The following is a 27,122-nucleotide window of genomic DNA, read 5'->3' as shown; positions in this document are numbered from 1 at the left end:
CCTCTCCTCTTGTACTAAGGGACAGACACACTGATAGCACAACAGCAACCAACTAACCTGGGTTAAGCATGCATTCTTGCTCAAAGTATTTGCTGGATCAGACTAAAGTCCATTTAATCCAGTGTTCTAGTCTGCCACAGCAGCCAGCTGGGTGGATCTGGGAAGCCACACAAACAGCCACAAAGTGGCCCATAAGCAGAGGACTATTTTGCTCACCCCTAGCCTAGGAGCAGCCTACTTGTACTGTACTCAGAGACAGTGTATACTGAAGTTCCACGGGAACACAGAAAACCCACAGTGTGCAATACGGGGCACAGAATTCAGTTTTCTTTTATTTTCAAAGCAAGTTTCTAGACCATATGGTGCAAATACATATTTGGTTTGGTGGACTATTCCTAGTGAAATCAATGAGTCATATTAGTCCAGGTTTGCCCCAGCGCTGTGTAGAAATTGGGTTGCCTCAAAGATTGATCCAGAAGCTCAATCTGCAGGAATCCAAAGAACAGTGTAGCAAACTACCATTATTTTTAAATTCCCCCAAGACAGACTTTGTATGTGGTCTGAAAGTGGAGGAAAACCTTCCCCATTATTTGTTTGTTACCCACTCTAAAATCACCCACATAAAATCTATCTCTGAGCAAGCAAATGGTTTTCACAGGTTTAAACTGAAATCTACGTTATGTAACCCCTGATAACAGCAATTATTTCAAATGCTGCTCTCTGTGTGCAGAGTCTGCAGGTATGGTTTTTGTAGACTCTTTGGAAATATTTTTATGCCCACCAAGGTGGTGTCAATGGTTAAGGTTATATTTTTCTGTGTATTTTATTTCTATGTTTTTATGTAAAAATAATCCACAACAGCCTTCTTTCTCCCTTTATTGTCATGTTTTATCACATTTTGAAACACTGTTTGTTTGGTGTTTCCAACAGCAATAAAAAGACTGATCAGTTAACTGCTCCTATTCACGCACTGCAGAGACTAGATGTAGAAAGTGGTTATGGGAGCAGCTGCCAAGACCATATAACACCAGTCCTGAAAGACCTACAATGGCTCCCAGTACATTTCCAAGCACAATTCTAAGTGTTGGTGATGACCTTTAACCCCCTAAATGGCCCAGGCCCTGTATACCTGAAGGAGTATCTCCACCCGCATCGTTCAGCCCAGACACTGAAGTTACAAGGAACCGGGCAGAGGACCTTCTCGGTGGTGGCACCCACCCTGTGGAAAGCCGTCCCATCAGATGTCAAGGAGATAAGTAACTATAGTACCTTTAGAGGACATCTGAAGTCAGACCTGCTTAGGGAAGTTTTTAATGTTTAATGTTTTTTATGTTTTGGTATATGTTGGAAGCCTCTCAGAGTGGCTGGGGCAACCCAGTCAGATGGGCAGGGTACAAATAATAAAATGTTGTTGTTGTTGTTGTTGTTGTTGTTGTTGTTGTTGTTGTTGTTGTTAAGGTACAGGAGGCAGAATTGGTTGTACTGTATATTTTGGCTGACAAATGTTTAGCCATTGCTATGCTTTGTAGAATTCAGTCTACAAAACTGGAGACATATCTCAGTGACAAGCCACTTGCTTTGTATGCAGAAGGTCCCAGTTTTAATCTTGGGAACAATCAGGTAGCATGCAAACATACGAAGCTGTCAGGTCATCGGTTCATTTAGCTCAGTACTGTTGACGCTGACTACGGTAGCAGCAATGGTTCTCCAGGTTTTCAGGCTAGGAATCTTTCCCAGTCCTATTTGGAGATGGCACTGGGGATTGAACCTGGACCTCTTGCATAAAAAGCACATGCTGCATACCACTGGGCTACAACCTTTGCCAGGTGATGGGAAGAACCTATGAAGAGACACTGCCAGTCAGAGTAAACAATGATAGTGGACCAATACCAATAGATGGCCTTATAATGAATTGGTATAAGGCAGTTTCCTTTGTTTTTCTGATCCCTTTTAAACTGACACCCACCCTCAGCCTTCAAGGAGATGAAAAAAATAGACAATTCTGCTCCCTCCCCCTTGCATAGCAGAGCCACGCAGCCACTGTGTTATCTTGCATGAACTGTGTTTCACCCAAAACCAGCAGACCACAGTCATCTCTGAGGTACAAAGGTTAAGCAGCCAATGTGTGCTGCAAGAGTAAACAAATCCACTGCAATTACCATTGATACAAATTCCCCATCTGCTGAAATTCATCAGCTCCAATTCCAAATGCATAGAAAGCATTTGCTACAAACAAAAGGAGGTGAGCCGAAATCCTTCTTTCCTTCTCCTCGGTCCATAGCTCTTGAGGACCCACCACCTTCTTTTTGGGTGGGGAAGAGGGAATAGCTAGAACTTAAGCTTAGAGAGAGATAAGGGAAAACACTGAAGCAGAACACAGCGGTGTTCTAGCTGTATTCTGGGGAACCATAGGATTTCTCAGAAGTTTATCAATGAGAAGATCAGTAACGGCAGGCAAACATCCCTGAAAAACAGCCTGCAAAATAAGAGTTGTGTGTGATATGTGATGTGATGCAAGTCCAAGCAGAATAAGACAGCGGCCTAAAGCAGGGATGTGAGAAGGAACCACTTTCTGTTCCTTTACTTGACACACACAGCACTGCTTCCATTCCACCATAGTTCATCCTCCGCCAAAAAATGTTATTCTTTTCACATTATTCCGCACCATTCATTTCAAAGCAAAGGAAATGAAATGCAAATTGGGGGACGGGACGGGACATAATCGATTACATATCATTGAACCAGAACAATGAATATCAATCACATTCGGCAGAATGGTTTCCATTCTGCCAATGGGACAAGTAAGTGAACATGCACATTTTTTGTTCCTGTTTCCATCAGAATTCTTGACACCCCAAGCCTATAGTCCCATATGAATTGACCATGCACCGTATCCAACCATCTTCTGCGGTGTCCAGGGATTCTCAAGAGACCCACAAGGGCTTGTTGGCATAGGAATATAGGGGGTGGCCTATATTCACCAGGTCACCCACTTTATCTATCCAGCTCAGTATTTTCTACCATGCTCTCAGGCAGGCAGCGGTCTTCCCCATCACCTGCTACCTGGTGACTGAACCATCTGTATGCAACACATGTGCTTTCTACAACTGAGCTATGATTCTCCCACCTTTTGCTAGGCAAATCAGTAGGGGTAGCATTCGTAAGGACAGGAAAATGTTAAAAAGTCTGCTCAGTGAAGACGTGCCTTTCAGGGCCCTGCGTGGCTGCCGAGACACAGCGCCTATGACTAAAAAAGCAATGGAAGTCCTAATGCCCTGCTTTGCTTTCCTGCAAATCTGAAAAGCCAGGAGGAGACATCTCTGCACTTTCCCTACTGTACAATTACAGCAGTTGCTTTGCCTTTGACTTTGCCTTTTGTTCCTGCCTTTGCTTCACAACTGCCTGCATTTAATTTATGGGTAAATGTTTCTAGTCTTCATAGAATCACAGACGGTAGCGATGATCCAGTACCATTTTTACCTTCCCCCCCCCCCCACAAATGGATTGTGGGCCTTCAAATAATGGCGCGCACACACCCTCCCACCCCAGAATGACAGACTAAGGCGGAGAGCCAATGCCTTCATTCCACAGTAACCTCTCCTCTCACCAGAGTTTTAAATCCAGGAGGCCAGAAAACCTGAACTATTCATCTCCACACACACGGGGTGGGGGGGCATATTTCCTTAGTGCAAGGAGGAAAAAACAGAGGGGGAATTGGTTCCAAAGAAATGGCCCAAAATATGTATATCATTTCCTGTTTTAGAAAGCAGAGAGGATAATTTTTTATTTTATTTAAATCAGGACCAGAAACATTCCAAGCTGCTGAGCTGGACCTGGGGGAGAAACACACACACACACACACACACACACACACACACACACACACCCCACATCTGCACCTCGAAGGTGGAGAGCATGTGGTCCTTCAAGACCCCCTCAGAAAGCATTACGACAGCACCTGCTCCCTCCCTTCAACCCCACCCCCAGAGAATCCAGGCTGACAGAGGAGCTCTTAAGTCAGACCAATTTATTACCTGTCAAAACCATGCACCTTCAACTCTGTCCTGATTTCCCAAGACACAGATCTATGCTCACTCCCTGGGCCCCCCACCCACAGGCAAGGGAAGCCTCTCCCGTAGAGGATGAGTTTATCGCACAACCACAAGGGAGGGGGGAAAGTGGCTGGTTTGCTTGCAGGCAGTACCTTCATTTGACGAGTCTTCATCAGTGCAGAACGGCACAGGGCTCTTCCTAAAACTGGAACATGGGACACACACACACACACACAGTCATTAAGCTCAGTGGGTGTGACACTAGGAGCCAGTCCCTCACTTTCAGCCTAACCTACCTCGCAGGCTGGTTGTGGGGTTTAAATGAAGAGGGGGAGAACCACCTTGAGCTCCTTGGAGAAAAAAGTGTGATAGAAATACAATAAACAAAATAATAAATCAAGATATTATACAGCCTGTCTCAGGTCAGGTCAGACCATGCTCCAGACAATTCTGCGGACTATTCTATTCCCAACCTAACAACTTGCTTTCCTTTGCCCTGGCTATGGTTTTTCTTTTCCCAGTTCCTGTGTTTCTAAAGACTCCCCCCCCCCCCGAGTTTTCAACTTGACTACTTCCTTGACCCACATCCCCACACATGGCTGACACACCACCTTCCTCTACAGTCACTGCCTCCTGGCTGTTCCGGTTCCAGACTTAAAAATCAAACCAGGGGCACAGACTGCTCTTGTGCAGACATTCCAGTAGGCTTCTTTTTTCCTTGGAGGAAACTCCCTCGCCTCCTCCTCCTCCTCCTCCATCTAGGCAAAGGCTGTGCATTAAGGAAGGACGAGAAGACATCACCCAAATTCTACTTCCAGAATGAATTATGCCATCAAGTACATTTGTTCGTGTGAACATCTGCATAATTTATTCTGCTTCCAAGACCTGAACATTCAGATGTGTAGGGGCAGAAGCCAAGGAGCATTGCTCCAAAAATAAACAGAGAGCAAAGGACTTTCTTCATCTTCTTGGGGAGGCAGTATAGCTCAGTGAGCTGGAATGAGGGCATCCCTTCATAAACAAAACCCTCCGCATTGTATATTGCACCACTGATGATGGAACACGGCAATCACTAAAAGTAAGATCCAAGTCTCTCGGTGTAGAAAAGATGGATTCTCCAGACTCTCACACCAGAGCAGCCATAACGGAGCCTAGGAGATTTTATCACAATTCTGCAGTGACGGGAAAAGGAGAAATCCTCACCCCAGCAAGGACCTCGCTTGCCCTTGGCCATCTCTTGGTTGCAAGGCATCCATACCTTTCCATTGCTGTTAAGTCTCGAGGTCACCAATTTGGCGACGGCTCTCCCTCTCGGTACACAAAAGCCTCTCCGATGTATCTTCCAGGGCAGCCATCTGCCCCTCGAGAGCCGAAAGGCGTGTCCCCTGTGCCTCAAACTCTTTGGCAAGTCGTTCCACATTTGTGGCAAGGCGGTGCAGCCGGGCATCCAAGCATACCGCTGCCACACACCTGCCACTGTAACAGAAAGTGTTTCCACGACCAGGAGGAGTCCCAAGCACAAGCTCAACTTCTCCAGCATCAAAAGCAGCAAGCGGTTTGTCCACAGAGTCTACCATTTCTTCTTTGATCTCCAGAATGCAAGCGGGACGACAGAACAGGGTCAAATGTACTTAGGGCCAAGCCTGCAGCAGCTCAGCCATATTCCAGCTATGATTCCCCTAGTTTTACATGCAAGGTTCCCAAGTTGAAGGAAAAATTAAAAGCTTCCAACCTAAGCTGCCATAATTCTTGTGGGGTAAGAGCAACAGAAGGAGAAAGAGGGAGGAGGAAGCTAACAAGGGCCCCTCAATGAAGCGAAGGACAAATAAGAGACCTGCCACCTCAAAGCTCTATATATTCAAAATCCTTCCTGAACAAGATGTGAAAACAGGGTCCGAAAGGCAGGGAGGAGCAGGATGGAAGTATAAGTAGTCAGAGCCCATTAGGCAAAGCAGAAGACAGGTGGTGGCTACCTGCTGTCAGGTGGATGTTTACAGGGGAGGGAGGGAACCAGGGCAACCACTTTGATTGACCTCAGCCATTGCAATTACGTGATCTCTTTATTGGATATCAGGCTGAAGACAAGAGCCTGTGGAGTCACAGCTGGCACAGTCAAGTCAGAGCAGAATAAGGAGCAAAGGAGCAAGCTACCAAGTCAAAAAGCTGGTCCATCAAAATCAGTACTGTCTACGCTTAAAGATCTTGATCTGAAAATTTAAGAATCTGTCACAGGCACTGCAAAAAATACCCATTTTGCAGAAGGAAATCGTGTGGTGCTTGAGACCCTACTCCTTCAAAGAGGCAAAACACCTATGCACATCCCAAAACAATTAAGTCACAGGAAAATAAAGCATGGGGCGCACACACACACCCCACCAAAATACTCCATGCCCATCAAAGATCCTCAGTTTTTTAAAAAATTAAAATTGGGAGGACAAAGGGCCTCAGCAGAGGGAGGGGTCTGAAGGCACTATGGTGCCCACGGGCTTATATCAGGAACCCCAACATGTACAACTCCAGGAATTCAGCAAGTGGTCTTTCCCTGTCCTGCCTGGAAGAGCTAGGATTGAACCTGGAGCATTCTGCATGTAAAGCAGGGGCTCTACCATTGACCCAAATAACCTATAACTTAACCCAAACAACCTATAACTTTCCCCCAAATAAGCAGATTGGTATGAAGGGTGAGAATACACACAATGCTAAAACAGCATTGACCAGAAATACCTCTTCATCATATTACAAAAACAGAGAAATCTAGGCCCTGAACAGGATAAAATAATAGAAAACGAAAGTGGGGGCTGGAAGCATTCACCACAGAGTGAATGCTGACAAGGCTGCCCACAATATATTAAAAATACACCCTCCAAATCAATATGAATAAGCAAAGAGCCAGCTATGCAAACGAAGGAGGGGAGCGCTATAACTAAAAATATATGTAGTTGCACACTGCTCCACTACTCAAAGCAGTCAGGAAGAGAATACTGGCAGAGAGAGAAGACAGAGGCCTATCAAGAAAACTGGAAGCCAATAACAGAGTGAATACAGAGGATGAGAGAAGAGAAAAGGAGGCAAACTCAGGTTTTACCTCTAAATATCATTAGGACAACAGCTGGCAGAAAGTTGTAAGAGCATCAGAAAAGCCTGGCTGTTGGATCAGGCTGGTGTAACTTGCTTTAAACAGTGGACAGTGAGACGAATGATGCTGCATTCGGTGGAAACCAAACTGCAGCATAATGGAAGCAGTGCTGATTAGGATGAATGGAAATCGCTGCCTTCTTACATCCCTATTTTTAAATAACCCATATAAAATATTTCAGTGCTTTTGATTAAGGCAGACTCCAGCAGAGTCACTGGAGCACCTTCAATCCTTTAACACTGGCTGGAGGAAGCTTCCTAATCTGCCCCCCAGGGCAGGAGGCTCCTTTCACATCATTAGGCAGGGCAGCTAATTGCTAATTCATGGAGGGAAAAGACAGCTGGACTAGGGCCAGGAAGTCATTGCTCAGCTCCAACTCACCCTTGACAAACCAGCCATCCAGACTGTGAGTAAGCCACCCAAGCACTGGCAGTGCTTCCGGCTCATTGCTCCTTGCCACATTAGAGGGCACAGTTCTTTTGCCAAGAGGGGAAGCAAGATCTCCTGAAGAACTACACCCAACAAGAGGCAATGGTGAGGCCTCTTCCACACACTCCATGGGTCCAGAAGGATAGTTCCGATCAGGATATGAAAACACACACACACACACACACACACAGCATTATTCTCACGGCTGATCAGATCCCAAGCACCCATAAAGTTAGATAAATGAACAGAGAGAGCAGTGCATAATTCCCAAACACTGGTATACGGTAATTCCCAAACAGATGCCCATAGGAGGTAAGGCATTTCCAAATCTTCCAATGGTTTAAAAAAAGTAATTAGAATCACAGAATTGTAGAGTTGGAAGGGATCTCAGCAGCCATCTAGTCTCACCCCCTGCAATGCAGGAATCACAGCTAAAGAATCCCTGCCACACGGCCATTCAACTTTTGTTTAGAAACTTCCAATGAAGGACGGTTCACTCCCTTCCAACAACTTTTTTCATATCCACACCATATATTGAAAGCACACGGATTTCCGCCCTGCCCGCAAAATAATTGCGGGAACTGCAATTTACCCCTCAGAACTACAATTCCCAGCATGCTTGACCAACTACACTAGTTCCTAGGACTCTTTGAGGGAAGCCCCATGTTTTCAATGTATGGGTGCATGTGGCCTTCCCACAAGCAGGGAGAAAGAGTGAGTTGGGCCTGATCCTAACAAGTTTGTTGCTTGCAGAGATTTTTATAAAATGGGGGGAGGGGGGAGTGACACATCCACCTGTACTCTGAAGTGACATAGTCCATGCTGGTTCACTACAGAGCTGTCCACTTACTGGAGGATCCCAACCATACTGTCAATGGGGTCAATAAGATGATGAGATGGAAAAATGACAAAGAGCCCTCTTTCAGGGTGGCTGCCTATGGCCAGGACAAAGGGACGCCTGTTGCCTGCAGTTATGCAGCAGTGCTTCAGTGAGCTGGAAGGTAATGGAGTGGGGTGGGAAGAGGGAGGGAGAGGGGGGAGAAAGGGGGGGCAGGCATGCCAAACCTTGGGAGGCTGCATTGCCCTCTTGTGCAGAGTATTCCTGCTCCTCCTCCATCCCTCCACACAACAAGCCCCTGTGTCCTCTTCAGAACTGCTTTGTTAGTGGAGGATGGGGTAGGCGGCTGTCATGCTCACGAGTGCTGGACATTGTTTCACAGTGGCTGACCTCATCATCTCAATAAAGGCAGGTGCTGTTCATCATCAGCCTACCATGTTCCAGAAAAAAGGAGCAAGAGTTGGGAGGAGAGACACCAGAACCACCCAGCACCCCCCAATTTGTAAAGCACACGTTCTGCATGGAAGGTATAATAATAATAAACTTTTATTTATATCCCGCCCTCCCCAGCCGAAGTCGGGCTCGGGGCGGCTAACATCAAATATATAAAATTGGTATGAAATCAAACAATAATTAAATTACCTCCTTGTGAATGCTGCCCTTCTGGACACAGGAAGAAGGAAATTCACATTTCAATTCTCTCTCTGTGGGGGGGGGGCTGGCTTTTCCTGGGCCCTTTGAGACTCAAGACTCCCAAATGGATTAAGCATCACTGACCACAAGAAGCTCAGGTGCCACTCACATGACACCAGGCAGGAATTAATTTTCTATCCCTTTCTCATACAGACACTCTAAATACACAAACACACAAATATGACACAAGAAGCTGCCTTATGCTTTATTGGATCATTGGCCCATCTAGCTCAGTGTTGCCGACACTGGCTGGCAGCAGCTCTGCAGGGTTTTAGGTGGGAATCTCTCCCATCCCTCCCTGGAGAGGCCAGGTATTGAACCTGGTACCTTCTGCAAGCAAAGCAGGTGCTCTTCGACTGAACTATTGGCCCTCCCCCCAATATGTACATACACATCTGCTGCCCACAACAGCAGCCACCCCCTAACAAGAGTTATTATGCTTGCTTACAACTGCTGAGGCAAGGAGAAGCATTAGGGAAAACAGAATCCTAAAGCCTGGTGTTCGTTCACTAATCTATTCAATTCACACCCTGCCTTTCTTCCATTTATATAGTGTTTTATAAAAAGTGCAGATAAAGAAAATGTCACCTTTTCCACAATAAAACAGTGTGCAAGGCAACTCACAGAAAACACTAACTTATTAAAATACACAAGGAGGGAGGGGGGGTTACAAAAAATATAAATCAAGGGGGGGAAATCAACAAACATTGCATAAATTCAATCTTACAAATAATATAGGCTTAACACATAACCAGTACTGAACTAAATCAAAATTAACAGCCCCAGTAATAAATACATCAAAATAAAGTCTTGCTCCACTATTAAACAAACATAACAGATAAAATAAGAATTAAACAACAATAACCCATAAAAGCACCAAGGAAAGGGGAGGGGAGGGAGGAGCAATTACATCCTTTTCTTAAAACGTCTCCATAAGCCTTTTGAAATGCTCTGCAGGCACCTAACATGTTCACCCAACTCCAAATTAATTTGGTTCCCCAGAGCCCTGCTCAAGCATTAGCAAGACAAGCCCAGCAAGGAACTGGCGGCTCCTTCCAAATGTACTTTTCCCGTGCTGGGATCCCTGAAACACAGAATCGGTGAACAGCTTGTAGGGAAAGGGTCTAGGGAGAAGGAAGGAGAGGGAGAGCACAGTCTAAAAAGAAAGAGGCTTGGGCTTCACAGCTTTTTCTCCCTTGAGACAGGAGAAAGCTAAGGAGCCCTTTGGGAGCTTAAGTCAACACTCGATTTGTTTCCAGACAACAAGGGCATGTTCATACAAACAATCTGGCTCCATAATGATCTTAACATGACTGACTGGTTCCTTTACAATGCTCCTTATGCTACTCCTTACATGAGCTTACCTGAGGTATGGGAAATCTTAGCAGGGGTAACTGGGGCTCCCACAGCCACAACAAAGCCAAGAGAAAGCTGATGGGGGTTTGACTGACTGGTAGGAAAGGTGAAAAGGGCTTGGAAGGAAGAGGCAGGCCTGATGCAGACTGTAACCTACCTGCTAAGGAAGAGGCAGGTCACCCCCAAAACATACATTTAAAGCACTTTTATACCACTGATGGTCATGGCACCCCTCAGAGAATGCTGGGAACTGTAGTTTGTTAAGGATGCTGAGAGGTGTCAGGAGACCCTCACAGAGTGACAATCCACAGCACTCTTAGCAAACTACTGCTGCCAGGATTCTTTGGAGGAAGCCATGACTGCTAAACAGGTGCAAGAGGACTTATAATGAAAATAGGTCCGCAAAAGACACTAGCCCGCTACTTGTTTATTTTTTTACTAGCCTGCCTACCTTTCCAAAGCTGTTTACGTCGACCATGTTTGAGAAGAAAAATCAACTTTTTCAAGTTGCTTGGAAGCCATTCCTACCCACCATAGCCCAGCAGGAAAGTACCCATCTACAACTTTAAGCTAAAAGATCCCTTCGCAAGATTCTGTAGCGGGGGGGGGGGGGATGCAGTTAACTGGAGCCTTGTGGGGAACAGCCAACAAAAATTCTATTACTGACTGAAAGAGAAACTCATGTAAGCCTAACCACCCTACTGAAATGCTTGCTGCTGCATTCTCAACTTTGCACTCACACTTCCGGGATTTGCTTTCAACATCTTCCCTGGTTGATCCATGGTAGTCTCAGAGCTCTGCTGTTGGCTTATTCACCATCCTGGCTTGCATTTCTGCTTCATGAAGGGGAGGAAGCAGGAATCCAGGAATAATGCCCCAAGAGAGTTGAGCTGCATGTTCTCTTCTCTGTCTTTATCTATCTATTTATCCCTATTAGCTCTCAACTTCTGCAAGGAAAATGAAGAAACATAGCAGCTGCATAGACGTTGACATGTAATAACAAGGAGGTGAGCAGCTCGTATATCCAGATCTGTTGGAAGATGTTCTCACAGAGGCACCCTCTTCCGAAAGAACTCCCAGCAGCAGCCAGACAGCTTGATGCTCTCTTGCTAGTAGCACCTAAAGGAGCCTCATCAGTGGCTAGTAATTATCGTTATTTCATTAATAGACAACACATTCGCAGGATACTAAATTCCCTGTGAGATACTGCATTCTACATCTGCATGTGGACATACACACAGTTCTAGAATTAAAAAGATAACATACAAAGATCAGAAGTGTCTGCTGGATCAGGCCAGCGGTTCATCTAGTCCAGCAACCTGTTCTCACAGTGGCCACCCAGATGCCCCCATGGGAAACCCGCAAGCAGGATTCGAGCACCAGAGCCCTCTCCCCTCCTGCCGTTTCTAGCAACTGGTATTCAGAAGCATTGCAGGAAGAGCACAGCCATTGCGGACAGCAGCCACTGACAGCCATCTCCTCCATGTATTTGTCCAATCCTCTTTCAAAGCCATTAGGGATGTGCAATAAATTTCCATACTGTTGAATACCGGTATTGAAATAGCATCGTGATAAGTGTTTCAACAAGACAATATACTATTGAACGACAATCAAGGATCCAGCGGAAATGCAAACAAAGAACTAGAAAGCACTTATTTCTTCTTTCTTTTAGAAAAAAAGAGGGGGGGAGAGTTTTTATTTTTATTTTCTGGTGGTGTTTTATGTTGCTGGTTCACCCTGAATAGCTTTCCTCCATATCAAAAAGGAAGAGTTTTATTTCTTTATTTAAATGAGACTATCTTTTTGTTTGCTTGCCCTCCCTCCCTTGATAAAAAGGGAAAGATTAGTAGGCTTTGTGGGGAGCCCTTCTGTGGGGGGAGACGGAGGGGAGAAGACTTAGCTGGCTACTTTATGCTGAAAAGGCAGGTTGGGTACTACACGAGAATTATGGAGAGGGTGTTTTTTGGTAAGCAGCGCAAGCAAATGTGTGTCTATTCACAAGCAAGCCCTACTGAATTCAGTGAGGGGGGCTTACTCCCAGGAAAGTAGAAGTAAGTTTAGTTGAACTCAATGAGGCTTATGCATGCATATATTGCACTTAATCCTCTGAGTGAGGAAGCAGATGCAAATTGACTAGTAAATAACTTAAGTAATAATGATAATAATTTATTATTTATACCCCACCCATCTAGTTGAAAATATATTATATGGAAGTTTATTTAATATTTTTATTAAATCTACTACTACTTTACATTTTAAGGCCCTTAACAGGGAGCCTCTTCAAGACCCTCTGCTGCTGCGTGGAAGAGTGGCGCACCCTCCACCACTGTGGGGAGGTACAGCGGGACCCTCTGCCACCGCAGGGAGGCCCAGCAAGGCCCTCCACCGCCATAGATATATACTGTGATATTTAGCTGGTGATATATCATGATGTTGAAAATCAGATATCGCCCAGCCTTAAAAGCCATCCAGGTTGGTGGACATCACCACCATTTGGAGTGAGTTCCAAATTTAACTATGTGCTGTGGGAAGAAGTATTTTCTTTTATCTGTCCTGAATCTTCCAACATAAGCACCCAGAACTGCACCCAGGGGGAGAGTGGAGGGCAGATATGGCTACCATGATGACCCAGGCTGCTTGCCCAGCACATGCAGCTGTGCCCCAGACACATCTGGCCTCCTCCACTCTGACTGATCTCAGGGAAGACTTCCTCCCCTCTTAAGGAGACTTCAGAGGCCCTGCCAGTTTCCACTTATGCCTCATATTCTCATAACACTTCCTGCCACCACCTGGGCCATCAGCCCGATTGGCAGCTTACCGGGCATCCAATTTTTAGCAGCCCCAACTGCACGCTTGACTTGAGAGCTGTAAACACCATGTGTTTCCCTTCCGTTTGGAGACAGGCCGAGGGAATGCAATGAGCTTCTCTGTGCCATGCGGCAGACTTAACTCTCGCAGGGGCCTTCAGGGGTTTTGAAGAGATTTAAAATGACCCCATTGGTACAAACACAAACACACACACACACACACACACACACACACACACACACACACACACCACTCCAGCCAGCCCAAAGTCACTAACAGAGGTTTCTGCAAGCAGCCAAGAGAATATGGGTCACCTGCCCATTATGCTTCTCCTAATCCCTCTTCACAGGTACTCTTAAAGTCTTTATTGCTAGTTATAAAAGATCCTTGCCCCACAACTTCTCTCTCTCTCTCTTATACACATACACATACACCAATAATCCCTCCGTGGGGCAATGCTCACACGGGGCAACTGAGTTCACAGGAAGGATCAACACAGCAACAGCAGGACCACAGTCACCACCCCCATTTTGTAAAGCAGCAATAACAAAACAAAACCTGTACCAGTAAGTTTAACTTAATGCCTTAAAAGGTAGATTAGCTCAAGCAGAAAAAGACGTACCTTGAAGGTCATTTGCCACAAAAAGAAAAATAAATAGTAATGTCTGAATGAACAAGCGATGTCCCTAAATTGGACAAACTGTAGCTGATGTGTAGAACAGAAAGTCCAAGCAAACACACGAAATTAATGTTATGTTCTCCACTGCCACCACCACCCTAGGCGCAAAATCAAAACTATAAGCAGAAGGATAGGCACACACCGACTGGTGGGGAAAGTCACACAACAATCTGGGCTTAGCCCTCATCTTCTGCCACAAGTGTTCTTAAAACACCGATAATTTCATCTGCACAATAACTGATTCAGATAGAACTAATGTTCCAGGGCCATTTCCACTTTTGCCTATGAAAACTTTCCTGAAGCATCCTCAGCCTTTAAATATTTCAGAAGATCCACAAAGTGTACACACACACACACACACACACACACACACACACGGTCAAGATTAGAAGCTGGGAAGATCTCAATTTAAACCACAGCCAAATATTCCCTACAGAAGATATGGGTCACAGGATTATGAACTGAACACTTGAATAGTACTGTGAAAATGTGTATTATTAAATGATAAATTATTGTTTCCTCCCAACGACCATCACCATCCTTTGTGATACTTGAAGAAAGATACATTTCTCTCCTAACCTATCCCACATTCCTCTAACCACCCAGAAGGGAAATTTTGCTTCTCTGCAGGCCCTATAGCACTAATATAAGCACCACATGCCCCTTCCTCTTCCATAAAAAATAAGCAACGGGGTCACAACCACAACAGCCAGTCTGCGGCCTGAGTCTATGATCATGATCCTCCTGCTCCAGACACCAATGACAGCACAAATCCCATTAACGTAAGAACATCAGAAGAGGCCCTGGCTGCTGGATCAGGCCAAAGGGGGCCCCTCTAGTCCAGTGGCAACCAGATGCCCATTACAGGAAGCCCCCAAAAAGAACCTGAGCACAAAAGCACCTCTCCCCACTTATGCTTTCAGAGGCACAGTGCTTCCAACACCGGGGGCAGCGCAAACCCATCCTGGCTAGTAGCCACTGACAGGCATATCCTTCATGGATTTATCCTATTTCCTTTTTAAAGCCATCCAAGTTGGTGGCCATCAGCACATATTGGGGCAGTGAATTCCATAACTATGCACAGTGTGAAGTGTGTCCTTACACAGGTACCTGCGTCGGATACACAAGACACGGGATGTTGCCAAGAATGCCCTCGTGTACCACCAGTGTGAGCGCACACACCCTACTTGTGCCCCAAAGTGGAGCAGCTACTTACATCAAAGGCTGCTTGGTGAAGGCCCTCCCCGCTCCTCAGCCAGCAGTGGCTCAGCTCACTCAGCTCCAGGATGGGCTGCACTTTCAGGCGTACTGTCTCCCCTGATTGCCGGATCATCTCCACAATCTCATCCCGGGACTTGTTTTCCACGTTGCGCCCATTGATCTCCACCAGCCGGTCGCCTGGCACCAAGCCAAGGGCCAGGTCTTTGGTCCCGGCACCCGGTTCGGCAAAGTGCACTACCCGCCTGTACACCTGCCCGTCAGCAGCCCTGTCCAGCATGGTGGTGCGGCGCAGCGAGAAGCCAAAGTCACCGGTGTTGCGCCGCTGCAGCTCCAGTTGCCTGGGCACGGGGGGCTGAGGGGGGACCACCACGGGGAGCTTCAGCTCAGCGGGGAACCGCTTGCTGACCACCTCGGGCAGCCTGGTCCGTGAGGCGGAAGGGACACGCGGGGGCCCAGGTGGTACAGCTTGCTTGGCCAGCTGCATCTCCAGCGTCCGCATCTCCACCTGCGGGGAAGGGGCAGCCGAGTGCTCGGAAGGGGTGGATGTCTCCGAGGTGCTTTCATCGCGGCTCTTCTGCGAGAAGGAGAACCTCTTGACGATCATCTGCGAGTTCTGCTTGGCCAGAGAGCCGAACTTGGCTGCCCGCTGCAGCACGGACCCCTTGAAGTTGCCGTCATCCACCTTGAGGTCGTCGCTGGAGCTGGCCGTGCTGAGATGACCGGAATCGAGGATCACGCTCCCCCGGTTGCTGTCTGAGTCGATGTCAGTCAGGTGAAGATCGGAGCCACTGGCCACCTTGATAGGGATGGGGTTGGAGATCTCCAGCCGGTTCTTTGCATCCCTCTTGGAAGAGCGGTTGAGGTTGAAAAAGCCCCGGCGCATACTCATCTCCTCCAAGCTCTTCAGCTCGGCAGCCGACATCCGCTCCTTCTTCTCCTTCTTCTCTTTCTTCTCCCTTCGGGACCCATCTCTGTCCTTTTTCATCAGGTGAAACATGATGGGAGATTAACCCTGGGAGGTGCCCCAGGTTCAACAACAGCCAGGATCTGACAGCCCACGGCTCCAAATTCTTGGTCCTGCCAGCGTCCCTGTGAAGAAACACAAAAATGTGTGTTAAAAACTATATTAAAAGATATTTTTGTGCTATTAACATAGATCTTTTTAGGAGAATATTAAAGCGCACAATGTTCTAAATACATGGATGAAACACACATGGAGCATGAGATACAATTTTGGCAGCTAGGCAAAGCTGTTGATTCAGCTTTGGTATATCATCAGTTGTTACTGTTGTTATTATTATTGCTACTAAATTTATTAGGCACTGCTCAGCAGCACATCCCAGGGTGGGTAACAACAATTTAAAATTCAGAATTAATTATGTAATCTGTAATTCAGATCACAGACACAGGAACAGAGCAGGCCCTGAAAACACACATCTCAGGTGTTCAAAGATCAGGGTAAAGAGCTGTCAGCATTTGCTGAACATTGTGAAGAAGCCAGACAGATCTCTGTGAAGGGGGAATTCCACAACTTAGGAGCTGCCAGAGAAAGTCTTCTCCTGGGTCACTAACACCCCTCAAACCTCTGAGTTGATGCTGTCACCCCTCCCTTCCTCTGAAAAGAGTGGTGCTTTGTGCTCAGAACCACCCTGTGGGGTTGGCTGAGACAGTAACTTGCCAAAGGCTGCCCAGAGGGCTTTACAGCTAGCCAAGACTCAATTTCCCTAACCCGTCCAGCATGAACACTCCAGCCATCCTACTACAGTGGTACCCCGCAAGACGAATGCCTCGCAAGACGGAAAACCCGCAAGACGAAAGGGTTTTCTGTTTTGGAGGCGCTTCGCAAGACGAATTTCCCTATGGGCTTGCATCGCAAGACGAAAGCCCATAGGGAAATGCTGGCGGTCGGGAGCAAAGACTTTTGCCCACAGCCGGCCTTCAGAAGAGGACCTCTTCTGAAGGCCGGCGGGGGGCAAAAGTCTTTGCTCCCCCCCGCCTCCCTTCCCCCCGCCTGCCCCGGGCAATCTTAAAATGCTGGCGGGCGGGAGCGAAGCGCTGCCGACCCCCAGCATTTTAAAATCTCCCCGTGTCCCGGGAAGGTTTTAAAATGCTGGGGGTCGGGAACAAAGCGCTGCCGACCCCCAGCATTTTAAAATCTCCCCGTGTCCCGTGCTTGGGGGAGATGTCAGCAAGCCTTGCGCGCAAGGCTTGGGGCGGCAGCCTGCATCCCGAAGCAGGGGGTGAGCTGCGGAGCCCGCCCCCTGCTTGGGGGAGATGCCGGCAAGCCTTGCACGCAAGGCTTGGGGCGGCAGCCTGCATCCCGAAGCAGGGGGTGAGCTGCGGAGCCCGCCCCCTGCTTCAGGCAGATGTCGGCAAGCCTCGCATGCCCGGCGGGAGGTCCCGCTTAGCCCGCTGTTCCGAAGCGGGGAGGGGGGGCGGGAAGACCTGCCCCAGCCGCCCCACTTCGGAACGCTGTTCCGAAGCGGGGCGGGGGGCGGGAACACCTTCTGAAGGCGGGCAGGGGGCGAAAGTCTTTGTCCCCCCTGCCTGCCTTCCCAGGGGCTTTTAAATCGCCCCGGACAGCGGAGAAGTCCTCCGCTGTCGGGGCGATTTTAAAATGCCGCCCGCCAGCATTTTAAGATCACCCCGGACAGTGGAGAAGTCCTCCGCTGTCCCAGGGTTTTTTAAAATGCTGGGGGTGGGAAGAAAAGCCCTTGTCCCCTCCCCCCCAGCCTTCAGAAGAGGTCCAGGGACAGACTGTCCCCGGACCTGGTCTGAAGGCGGTTTCCCTAGGAACGCATTAATTGATTTTCAATGCATTCCTATGGGAAACCGTGCATCGCAAGACGAAAAAACCGCAAGACGAAAAAACTCGCGGAACGAATTAATTTCGTCTTGCGAGGCACCACTGTACATTGCATGATGCCACACACACTGGTGGGTGTGGGTAGGTGTGTAATATTCAAGAGAACCTACATAGTTTAGGGACATGGTTTATAAGCTATTTCAGCAGAACACCATTCCTGGATATTTTAAAAAAGAGGCTTTCCCCAATTGTCAAGGGTCATTCTGCCCTTATTAAATACCTCTAAAAAGCCAAGAGTGTCTTGTGGGTTTGGGGCTCTGTTCAAAGCAGGCCATTCTCAGGAGTTACTGCATGCTCACAAATCGGCCCTTGTTGAGGGAAAAGAGGCCCTTCTGAGGCCAAGGGAAAGCCCTGCCAGCCTGGGGTTTTCTAGGGGTCAGACGCCTCTGCATTTCTCCGGCAGAGCTTGGGAGCTCCTTTGCCCAAAAACACCCTGAGCCGAAGTGGTCGGGGCTATGGAGACGCTCCCTGCGGGCCATGCCAGCAAGAGGCCACTCTAGCTCTACAGCACATGAACTTTTTAGTTGGGGTGGAGTGGGAGGAAGAGAATGGTCACTTCTGTTGCAGCAGCATTTTTGCAGCTATGCAACCTCCTGCTAGGAAGAGGAGACAGAACTAACATCCCACCCCCCTGCTGGTATTCTCTCCATCCCAGACAGGCTTGATTGTACAGATGAAAGATTCTGGAGAGGAGGAACTGGAAGAAAAAACTGAGGGTTATCCCTGGGTTTTTCCCAGGCCTTCACATCTCTATTCGAGACCAGAGACCCTTAAGAAAAAGCATTTAAGGCAGGATTGAACGTCTCCTGTGAATCTCATCTATAACCATTCAATTGAATTAAAACCCCAGATCGTTCAAGAGATGCCATGCACGAGGATTTCCATCTCAGAGCTGCACCCCCATGGGTGTAGCCAGGATTTTAGGGGGGGGTAGGACTGGGGGGGGCAGAACCGTGATTGGTCAGTTAAATATTTTTATTGTTTTACTTGATCCAGGCCTGCTCCCCCTGGCTACGCCCATGGGCACCCCTAAAACTACACCCACACAACAAGTATAAATTGCTTCTAAACCAGCATACAGATAAGGAGTCGCAGACTTGAGAAACTTGGATAAATTATGTTTCGATTTCAATGGTAAGGCTCCAACCCTAAGGTCACAGAAAATACAGTACAGCCAAGTTCCTCACTGTAGCCATTAAAACTAGGGCACAATTGTTACAGGGAAAGAGGAGCCCGGTGCTGTTTCACTCAGAGTAAACCCACTGAAAAGGGTTGTAGCTCAGTAGCAGAGTACAGGAGGTCCCAGGTCCAGACCTTGGTAACATCTCCAATTAGGGCTGGGAGAGACAGATCCCTCATATGAGACCCTGGAGAACTGCTGCCAATCAGTGTAAATAATACAGAACTAGATGGACCAAATGGTCTGACTCAGTACAGTATACAGCAGCTTCCTGTGTTTTTATTTAAATCAGCCCTTTATTCAGAACCATGAAGACTAGGATCTGTATTTTTAGGGGAAGGGCTGCAGCTCATGGTGGAATATCTGCTTTGAGTGCAGAAGGTCACAGGTTGGGTAGGGCTGGGAGAGACCGCTTGCCTGAAACCATGGAGAGCCACTGCCAGTCAGGGTAGACAAGACTGAGCTAGGTGGCCCATTGGTCTGACTTGGCTACAAGGCATGTTGCCTGAGGGAAGGTTAAGATGACACCACCTCCACCCCATTCCACTGGCAGAAGCAGCTGAATCATAGTTCTACACCAGCAATGCAACAGCATCCTCCACCCTCTTGAGTGTATTTTAGCACACAACCTCCAACAGAGGAGTCTGATCAAGGGAGGTTGATGGTGATGATGGTGATCCCTTCCTGCCCCAGGATCTGCTCCTAATGGTAGGGCCGGCTGTGTAAGGCCACTATCAACAAGCACAAGGCTGGGCCAGCAGGCCTTTGATCTAGCCCAGCTTATTGCAAGTTTACTCGCATGTTCCTCCTCTCCCCCACCCCAAAACGCAACATAACAGTTCCAAGGCCTCCTTCCTGGACCCTGGGACCTCCTAACAGCAGGCAGAGCAACCAGCCCGCACATAGCTTGGCACATGCACACAATGTGACCGGCTCAAGAGATAAGGCAGCACCTCACAAACAGGGCTAAATAGAAGGCTGCAGTGCCTTCAAAAAGCCATCTAGTTTGGTTCTGGCTCATCAGCAAAAGCCAAAATCATCCCTGGAGCGGGCCCCCACCTGGGTTTGACACCCTTGGCTGAGGAAGTGAAAAAAAGGAAAGCTAACCCACTGAGAGGCCACCTTCACGAAGTGAAGGGTGCCAGCCCTCCAAGCAGGTGAGAAAAGCTGGAGGATTTACTAGTATTTACACACCTGGAGGACTCCACCCTCTCCAGCGAGGCCAGTTCAAGGTCTGCGTACCTTGACTGTACACACTAGTAGCTTTAAAGCAGATTACTGTGACCCTCAAAGAATCCTGGGAACTGTAGTTTCACCCCTCACAGAGCTACACCCTTAAAATCTAGAGTTCCCAAGATTCTTTGGGATGTGCATTAAATGTACTTTAAATTCGTGGTCGGTGCACATTCCTTAACTTGCTGTTATATGCCCAGGCCTGAGGAGCAATACCTGCTCTGGCAAAGCCAGGGAAGCTCCTTGAGAAAATGCTATGCCTGGCTGAGGCTGCAGAGGAGAAAATAAATGGCTGAGACAAGCTCTGCCAGGGCGAGCAGGATAAACCCACATTCCACACGCCCCACGGCTAAAACTCGCTTTCCCTGATTCGGGAGTCCAGGTCACACCCACTTGATGAACAAGCATGCAAGGTATGTTATGACGCAGCAGGAGCAGAAGAGGTTAAGTCAGCTCAACGGAGCACAAAGAAAACTCCTAAAACCACAGCTGTATAAAGGTTAACGCTCAGGCAGTATACCAACGTATCACGTCAGATGATGCCCAGAACCTGCCCCACCAAAGAATCGCCTGCATGTCTTGCGACAGGGGAGGGAAGAAGTGGCTTGGTCAACCCCGTGACTCTGCTGCTCACTTGTCATGGTCAGGCTTTTATAAAAGGAGAACCCAACTTGGTTTTCTTTACCTGGCATCGGTTAAGCCCATACAGTTACATTTCTAACAACTGGTGGATTTTGTTGTATAGATGGGCACAGGGTGTTCTGTAAGACGGCTCAATGTTGCAGCCCAAGTGGGGCCTCACTCACGTGAGCAGCTGCTTCTGTTTAACTGGCCTGCTTGGAAAGTATTTCTGCTTATTTATTTATTGGAAAGGAGCTCAAGGTGGTGTACATGGCTCTCCCCCTGCTCATTTAACCCTCACACCCTTGTGAGATAGGCCAGGCTGAGGGAGACAGCAACTGGCCCAGGATCACACCCAGTGGCTTCAGGGCTGAATAGGGTGATTTGAACTTTAGCCTCCCAGGTCCTCGCCCAGCACTCTAACCACTACACCACTGACCGGTGTAATGCTCTCCAGCTCCCATTGCATTCATACAGAAAGGAGTCTGACAGAGGAAGGAAGAAACAGGGTTAGGTACTCCTCTCTAAACTGTCTGTATGAACATTACAGAAGCAGGACTCAATTTTCTCCATATGTTTTCTCCGCCTACCCCAGAAAGCATCATTCTTTGCATTTTCAGAAGCCAGAACTAAGCAACTCTAAAATAGCCTCAGTTGCTAAATTGCCAGCTGCCTTAAAACAGCAGGGTAGGATATAAATCAACCATAACACAGAAGGTACCTTCTATCAGGTGAGACTGTATAAGGAGCTATGTGCTCTGACTGGCAGCAGCTCTCTGGGATGTCAGGCAGAGAGACAGGGTCTTTTCCATCAGTTGTTACTGGATTGTTATTTTTTAAATCAGAGATGCCACGGACTGAACCTAGAACCTGGTGCATACAAAGCAGGCCTTCTCTCCCACAGCCCCTCCTAAGATAAATAAAGATGAATTACAATAACCTCATGTATATTTGCTGAATGTAACCCTCTTGCATTATTTTATGCAGTCCTGTTCATAAAATGCAAACAGCACAGTAGAGGAAGTAAAAAAACACCTTCCAGAATTTCACCGTCCAGAGGCCCATTGTGCTTTGTGCACATGAATGTTATCAGTGTAACTCCTCCATAAAGGGAGGCAGGCATGGGCCTTTTACCGCCTTCCTTGTTGCTACAGACCTTAAATATTTTAAGCATGCATGGAAAAACTGCAAGGAAGTGAAGGCCACAAATTCACACATGCACCTTACAGGTACACTCACCAGGTTTTGCCTTGCAAATGTATAAAACATTATTATTATCAGCAAAAGAGCTCCTTAATACATCACAGGAAAGAGGTGTCATTTTAATTTGTGTAAGCCACTTTGATTCCCAGTCCAGGGAAAAGGTGAGATATAATTAAATAAAATAATAGTAATAAGAATATTAATAACAACAGATGCATATACTCTTCCAAATGTCACCTTTGTCTCGCCTGAAAAGCTCAGATTTTAGAATTTACACTCTGAGAGGATAAGATGGCCATAGTTCAGTGGCAGATCAACTGCTCTGCATGCAGAAGGCTCCTGAAACCACTGCCTGAAACCCAGGAGAGCTGCTGTCAGTCAGTGCGTGAGAGACTGTACTGAGCGAGATGGACCAATAGTCTGCCTTGGTATAAAGCAGCTCCACTGTGAAAGAGGGGCAGTAATGCTTCCCAGACCAGTTGCTGGGAATCACAGTTGGGAGAGAGCACTGCTGTTGTGCTCAGGTCCTGTTTGTGGGCTTCCCATGTGGGCACCTGGCTGGCCACTAAGAGAAGAGGATGCTGGGCTGTATGGGCCACCGGCCTCATCCAGCAGGGCTCTTCATATGCCCCCGCGTTCTTCCCATGTGAAGCAGTTGGTAAGATGCTTGGGGTGTCTTCTTCTGGAGTGACAGGTGACACAGCCTGGTCCTTGCAAGGGTGTTGTTAATGCTAATACAAGACAAAGCAAGGCCTGGGAGTCATTTTGGACTCACAGCTGTCCATGGAGGCACAGGTTAATTCTGTGTCCAGGGCAGCTGTCTACCAGCTCCACCTGGTGCGCAGGCTAAGACCTGCCAGCGAACTGTCTTGCCAGAGTGGTACATGCTCTAGTTATCTCCTGCTTGGACTACTGCAACGCGCTCTACGTGGGGCTACCTTTGAAGGTGACCCGGAAACTGCAATTAATCCAGAATGTGGCAGCTAGACTGGTGACTGGGAGTGGCCTCCGGGACCACATAACTCCGGTTCTGAGAGATCTGCATTGGCTCCCAGTACGTTTCTGAGCACAATTCAAAGTGTTGGTGCTGACCTTTAAAGCCCTAAACGGCCTCGGTCCTGTATACCTGAAGGAGCGTCTCCACCCATCGTTCAGCCCGGACACTGAGATCCAGCGCCGAGGGCCTTCTGGCGGTTCCCTCATTGCGAGAAGTAAGGTTACAGGGAACCAGGCAGAGGGCCTTCTCGGTAGTGGCGCCTGCCCTGTGGAACGCCCTACCAGCAGATGTCAAAGCAATAAACAACTATTTTACTTTTAAAAGACAACTGAAGGCAGCCCTCTTTAGGGAAGTTTTTAATGTCTGATGCTGTACTGTTTTTAATATTCAGAGTGGCTGGGGAAACACAGCCAGATGGGCGGGGTAGAAATAATAAATTATTATTATATTATTATTATTTTACTGTCTCCTGTCTTGGACAGAGCAGGGCAAGCCACAGTCAAAGGACCAGCACCAAGCGCAGGTACACTGACGAAAGCTGACATCTGCAATTCCCCTGGAAACTATCCTAACTGCACCTCAAAAACCCTGTCCAGGTTTGGGCTAAATGCCTCACAGCAAACCTTAAGACTCTGATGCTTCCCCAACTGTTGTGCCCACAGACGTGCCAAACAGTTGCTGTTCTTTAAAGGAAGTACCAAGAATTATTATTACAATTTATTACCATCGTTATTATTTACTTCATTTCTTGCTCAGTCTTCATCGTAAGGTCCAAAGGTAGGTTACAACAATAGAAACACAGGATTAAAACTCATATAAGACAACTGATGGAAGTTGTACAATGAAGGTGTCAGTGGGAAATCTGTGGGGAGGGAATTCCACAGCTTGTGGGCTGCCACGGAGAGTGCTCTCTCCCACCTGCCCCCCGAACCCCTGAGAGCAGTGGAAAGAGCAAGAAGCCCCCCCCCCACTCTGCAAATCTTAACAGCCAGGGGGTCTGTAAAGAAGCAGTCTTCAAGCTGCAGGGATGCTGGACGGGACAGGACAGGACCAAAGGAACTTAGGAAACAGTCTTATGCCGAACCAGAACATTAATCCATTTAACTCAGTATTGTTGACACTGACTGACAGCAGCTCTCTGGGGTTTTACAAAGGGGTTGCTCCCAGCCTTACTGGAGATGCCACCAGATATTGAACCTGAGACCTAATGCATGCAAAGCATATGATCCACTGTTGAACTACAGCCCCTCCTCTAATACCAGGACAGATGCGCAGATCCCCCAGAAAGCCAGGCAACCACAGATTGTGCATACATCAAAGCAAAGCTGCACCCAATTTACAGCTGCTGTTTAGCCAGAAAATATTCACTTGCTGAATGGCTGCTTGGCATACAGCTGTTTTAAGAAACAAAAACTGCAATCCTAGCAAAGAGTTAATGGCAGCCCACCCTGGATACGGGGTGGGGGGGTGGAGGAAACAACCCTCATTCTTTACATACGTGTGCACACAATAATTCTCCAGCCACCACTATACCCACTAGCTTAAAAAAACCGCTATGCACACCCAACCACAGATATCCAACCTTTGCAAACCTGGAATGTGACACATATCAGATTGGGGAGAAGTGGTACACTGTAGCCACACACAAAAGCACCGCCAAAACCTTGTGGGTGTGACCGACATGCACACACCCTGAACTTTCAAGGTATGGTGTCCACCGTTTCCCTCCTCACATTGTTTCCCTCCTCATATCAGTTTTTTATTATTAATTAGATTTCTTCCCCACCCTTTACTATGCAGTCCTAGGACAGGTTATAGCAATTAAAAAATATAGTATTAAAACAGATTAGGATCAAAAGAAAAAAGTGGGTCCTAAAATATATATCTCCCAGGTGTCAAAGGCCAGGGTAAAGAGGTGTGTATTAAATGTCCAAGCCGACACATTTAACACGCACAATCTACAATTCTGTGCACGCGAGCAAGACAGCCAAGCCCTTCCCTGTCTGTATCTCACACATCAATACACTTTAAAACCCATGGCTTGCCTTCCAAATCACACCCAAATGGATGTTTACCGTGGACAGAAAAAACATTAGATATTCCCTCTCCATATAACATTCTCATGCACACACACCTACCTTCTCAGGACATGCTCACAACACAACCTAGGCCAATTCAAAAGCTTGGAAATAGGGACAAAGCCGAAGGATGGAGGCAAGAGAGATTTTTGACACCTCCTTGCTGTGTGAGAGAGACAAAGACTATCACTTTAACACAACACTGAAGGATCTGGCTATTCGAAGAGCACAAGGTTTGGTCACTCCAAGATCATCACATACACACACACACCACATTTAAACCCAGGAGGTGCTTTTCACTCGCAAAGAACTGCACATTGCAACTCACCTAGGTCAGTTCAAAGCTGGAGGGAGGAACCACATGTTCGTGTGCATACAAGAAAGGTACATATTTTGACAGGTACAGTACACAGTGAATGCACAGAGAGAGACTAGACCATAAACAAACCTCGCTCTCATACACACACACACCCTCCATGCATCCTTTCGCACAAACACACCTAGGACCTGCCTCCTGCTCATGCCCAGATGAATGTGTGAATGTGCATATAAAGAACATGTGCACACATGCAAATGAGGGAAAGAAACACAAGGACCGTGACTTCTGCTACCTGTGTTATACCATTCATGCACACATTCCCCAAGACCTGCTTCTCACAGGCAGAGAGGACTCTGCACCCAACACACCTAGGCTACTTTATAGGGAGAGGGGGGAGAGAGGGGAGCTGAACTCGGGAGGAAGCTATTAGAGAGGCGCATCTTTTGCCACAGGTGGCATCAGTATGTGCTGTGTGTGAAAACACACACCCTTTGCACAAAAGCACCTTTAAACCCACAGCCTGCCTCCCCCCACCTGTGTGGACATGCAATCACACCTGTAGGCAGAGTGACACACATACACACCCCTGCAAAAACAGCAACCACCACCACCCCTAGGACATTCCCAAGCATCTTTAAACCCTGGACCCGCTCCTCTCCTAAATTCAGGAATTCCAAAATTCAAGGAGACCTACATTTGCGTGCCTCAGTTTATGGGTATAAACTCGTGTGTATGGGCTGCACCCAGCCTTATTCCTTGCTGAAATGAAGGACCAACTTAGGCCCATTGAGTGCCTCTGAGGAGACTCCGCTGAGCCGGCTGAAGTTACTACGGGCACCGCGACCAACCCGGGGCCCCTTAATCCCGGTGGATCTCCTCGGAGGAGAACCCCGTTGAAGGAGCACCCTGACGAAGCGCAGGCCCATGGATCTCAACGGGTCTCCTCTGGGACGGCGACCCGTGGGAGACTGACACAGGCCCATTCATCCCAACCCAAGAGGGAAAGCCTCCCCTGAGGGAAAGTCAGCCGGATGCAACCCGGAAGGGAACACGCGTCGCTCCCTTCACACGAGCGGCGCTTGCACGGTGCCACACGCCTTCTCCCAACCCGCAACATCCACACCGAGGAGGCGGCGGCGGCGGCGGCGCTTCTTCTCCTCCTCCTGGCCGCCGCCGTCCGCCCCTCTCCCACAGCGATGGCGGCGTCCCGCTCCGCCTCCATCCTCCGGGCCCCCCGCCAGGCCCCTCGCCTCCCTCGCTCACCGGGCAGCGCGGCTGGATGGCGAGGCCCGGCCCGGCCTCTCCTTCGGCCCCGGCTGCTCGCTGCCTCCGCCTCCTGCGGCCGCTCCCGGGCCGGCATCGAGCGAGCCCAGCCCGCCAGCAGGAGGAGCAGGAGGGCGGCCGAGGAGGAGG

General features: G+C 48.0%; 1 protein-coding gene across 20 annotated transcripts in view; it reads right to left on the bottom strand.

Moving 5' to 3' along the window:
• MYO18A (myosin XVIIIA) overlaps positions 1 to 27,119 on the bottom strand; it is a 151,625-nt gene extending 124,506 nt beyond the window's left edge. For 15 of the 20 annotated variants that reach the window (XM_083479689.1, XM_083479702.1, XM_083479711.1 and 12 more), the window contains exons 1-2: positions 26,973 to 27,100; positions 15,208 to 16,301 (exon numbers count right to left, since the gene is read on the bottom strand). In XM_083479689.1, coding sequence (XP_083335815.1) covers positions 15,208 to 16,209 — 1,002 coding nt within the window. In that variant the 5' untranslated portion in view covers positions 16,210 to 16,301; positions 26,973 to 27,100. Of the gene's footprint in view, positions 1 to 15,207; positions 16,302 to 26,972 lie in introns of all 20 variants that reach the window. The other 5 variants (XM_083479692.1, XM_083479705.1, XM_083479695.1 and 2 more) reach the window with 2 other exon arrangements.
• Between the last annotated feature and the right edge of the window lie 3 nt (positions 27,120 to 27,122).

The sequence above is a fragment of the Podarcis liolepis genome (genome assembly GCF_965112155.1).
Source record: "Podarcis liolepis genome assembly, chromosome: 16".
NCBI lineage: Eukaryota > Metazoa > Chordata > Lepidosauria > Squamata > Lacertidae > Podarcis > Podarcis liolepis.
Note: the sequence above shows the minus strand (reverse complement) of the source record. Positions and strands in the feature narration are given on the sequence as shown.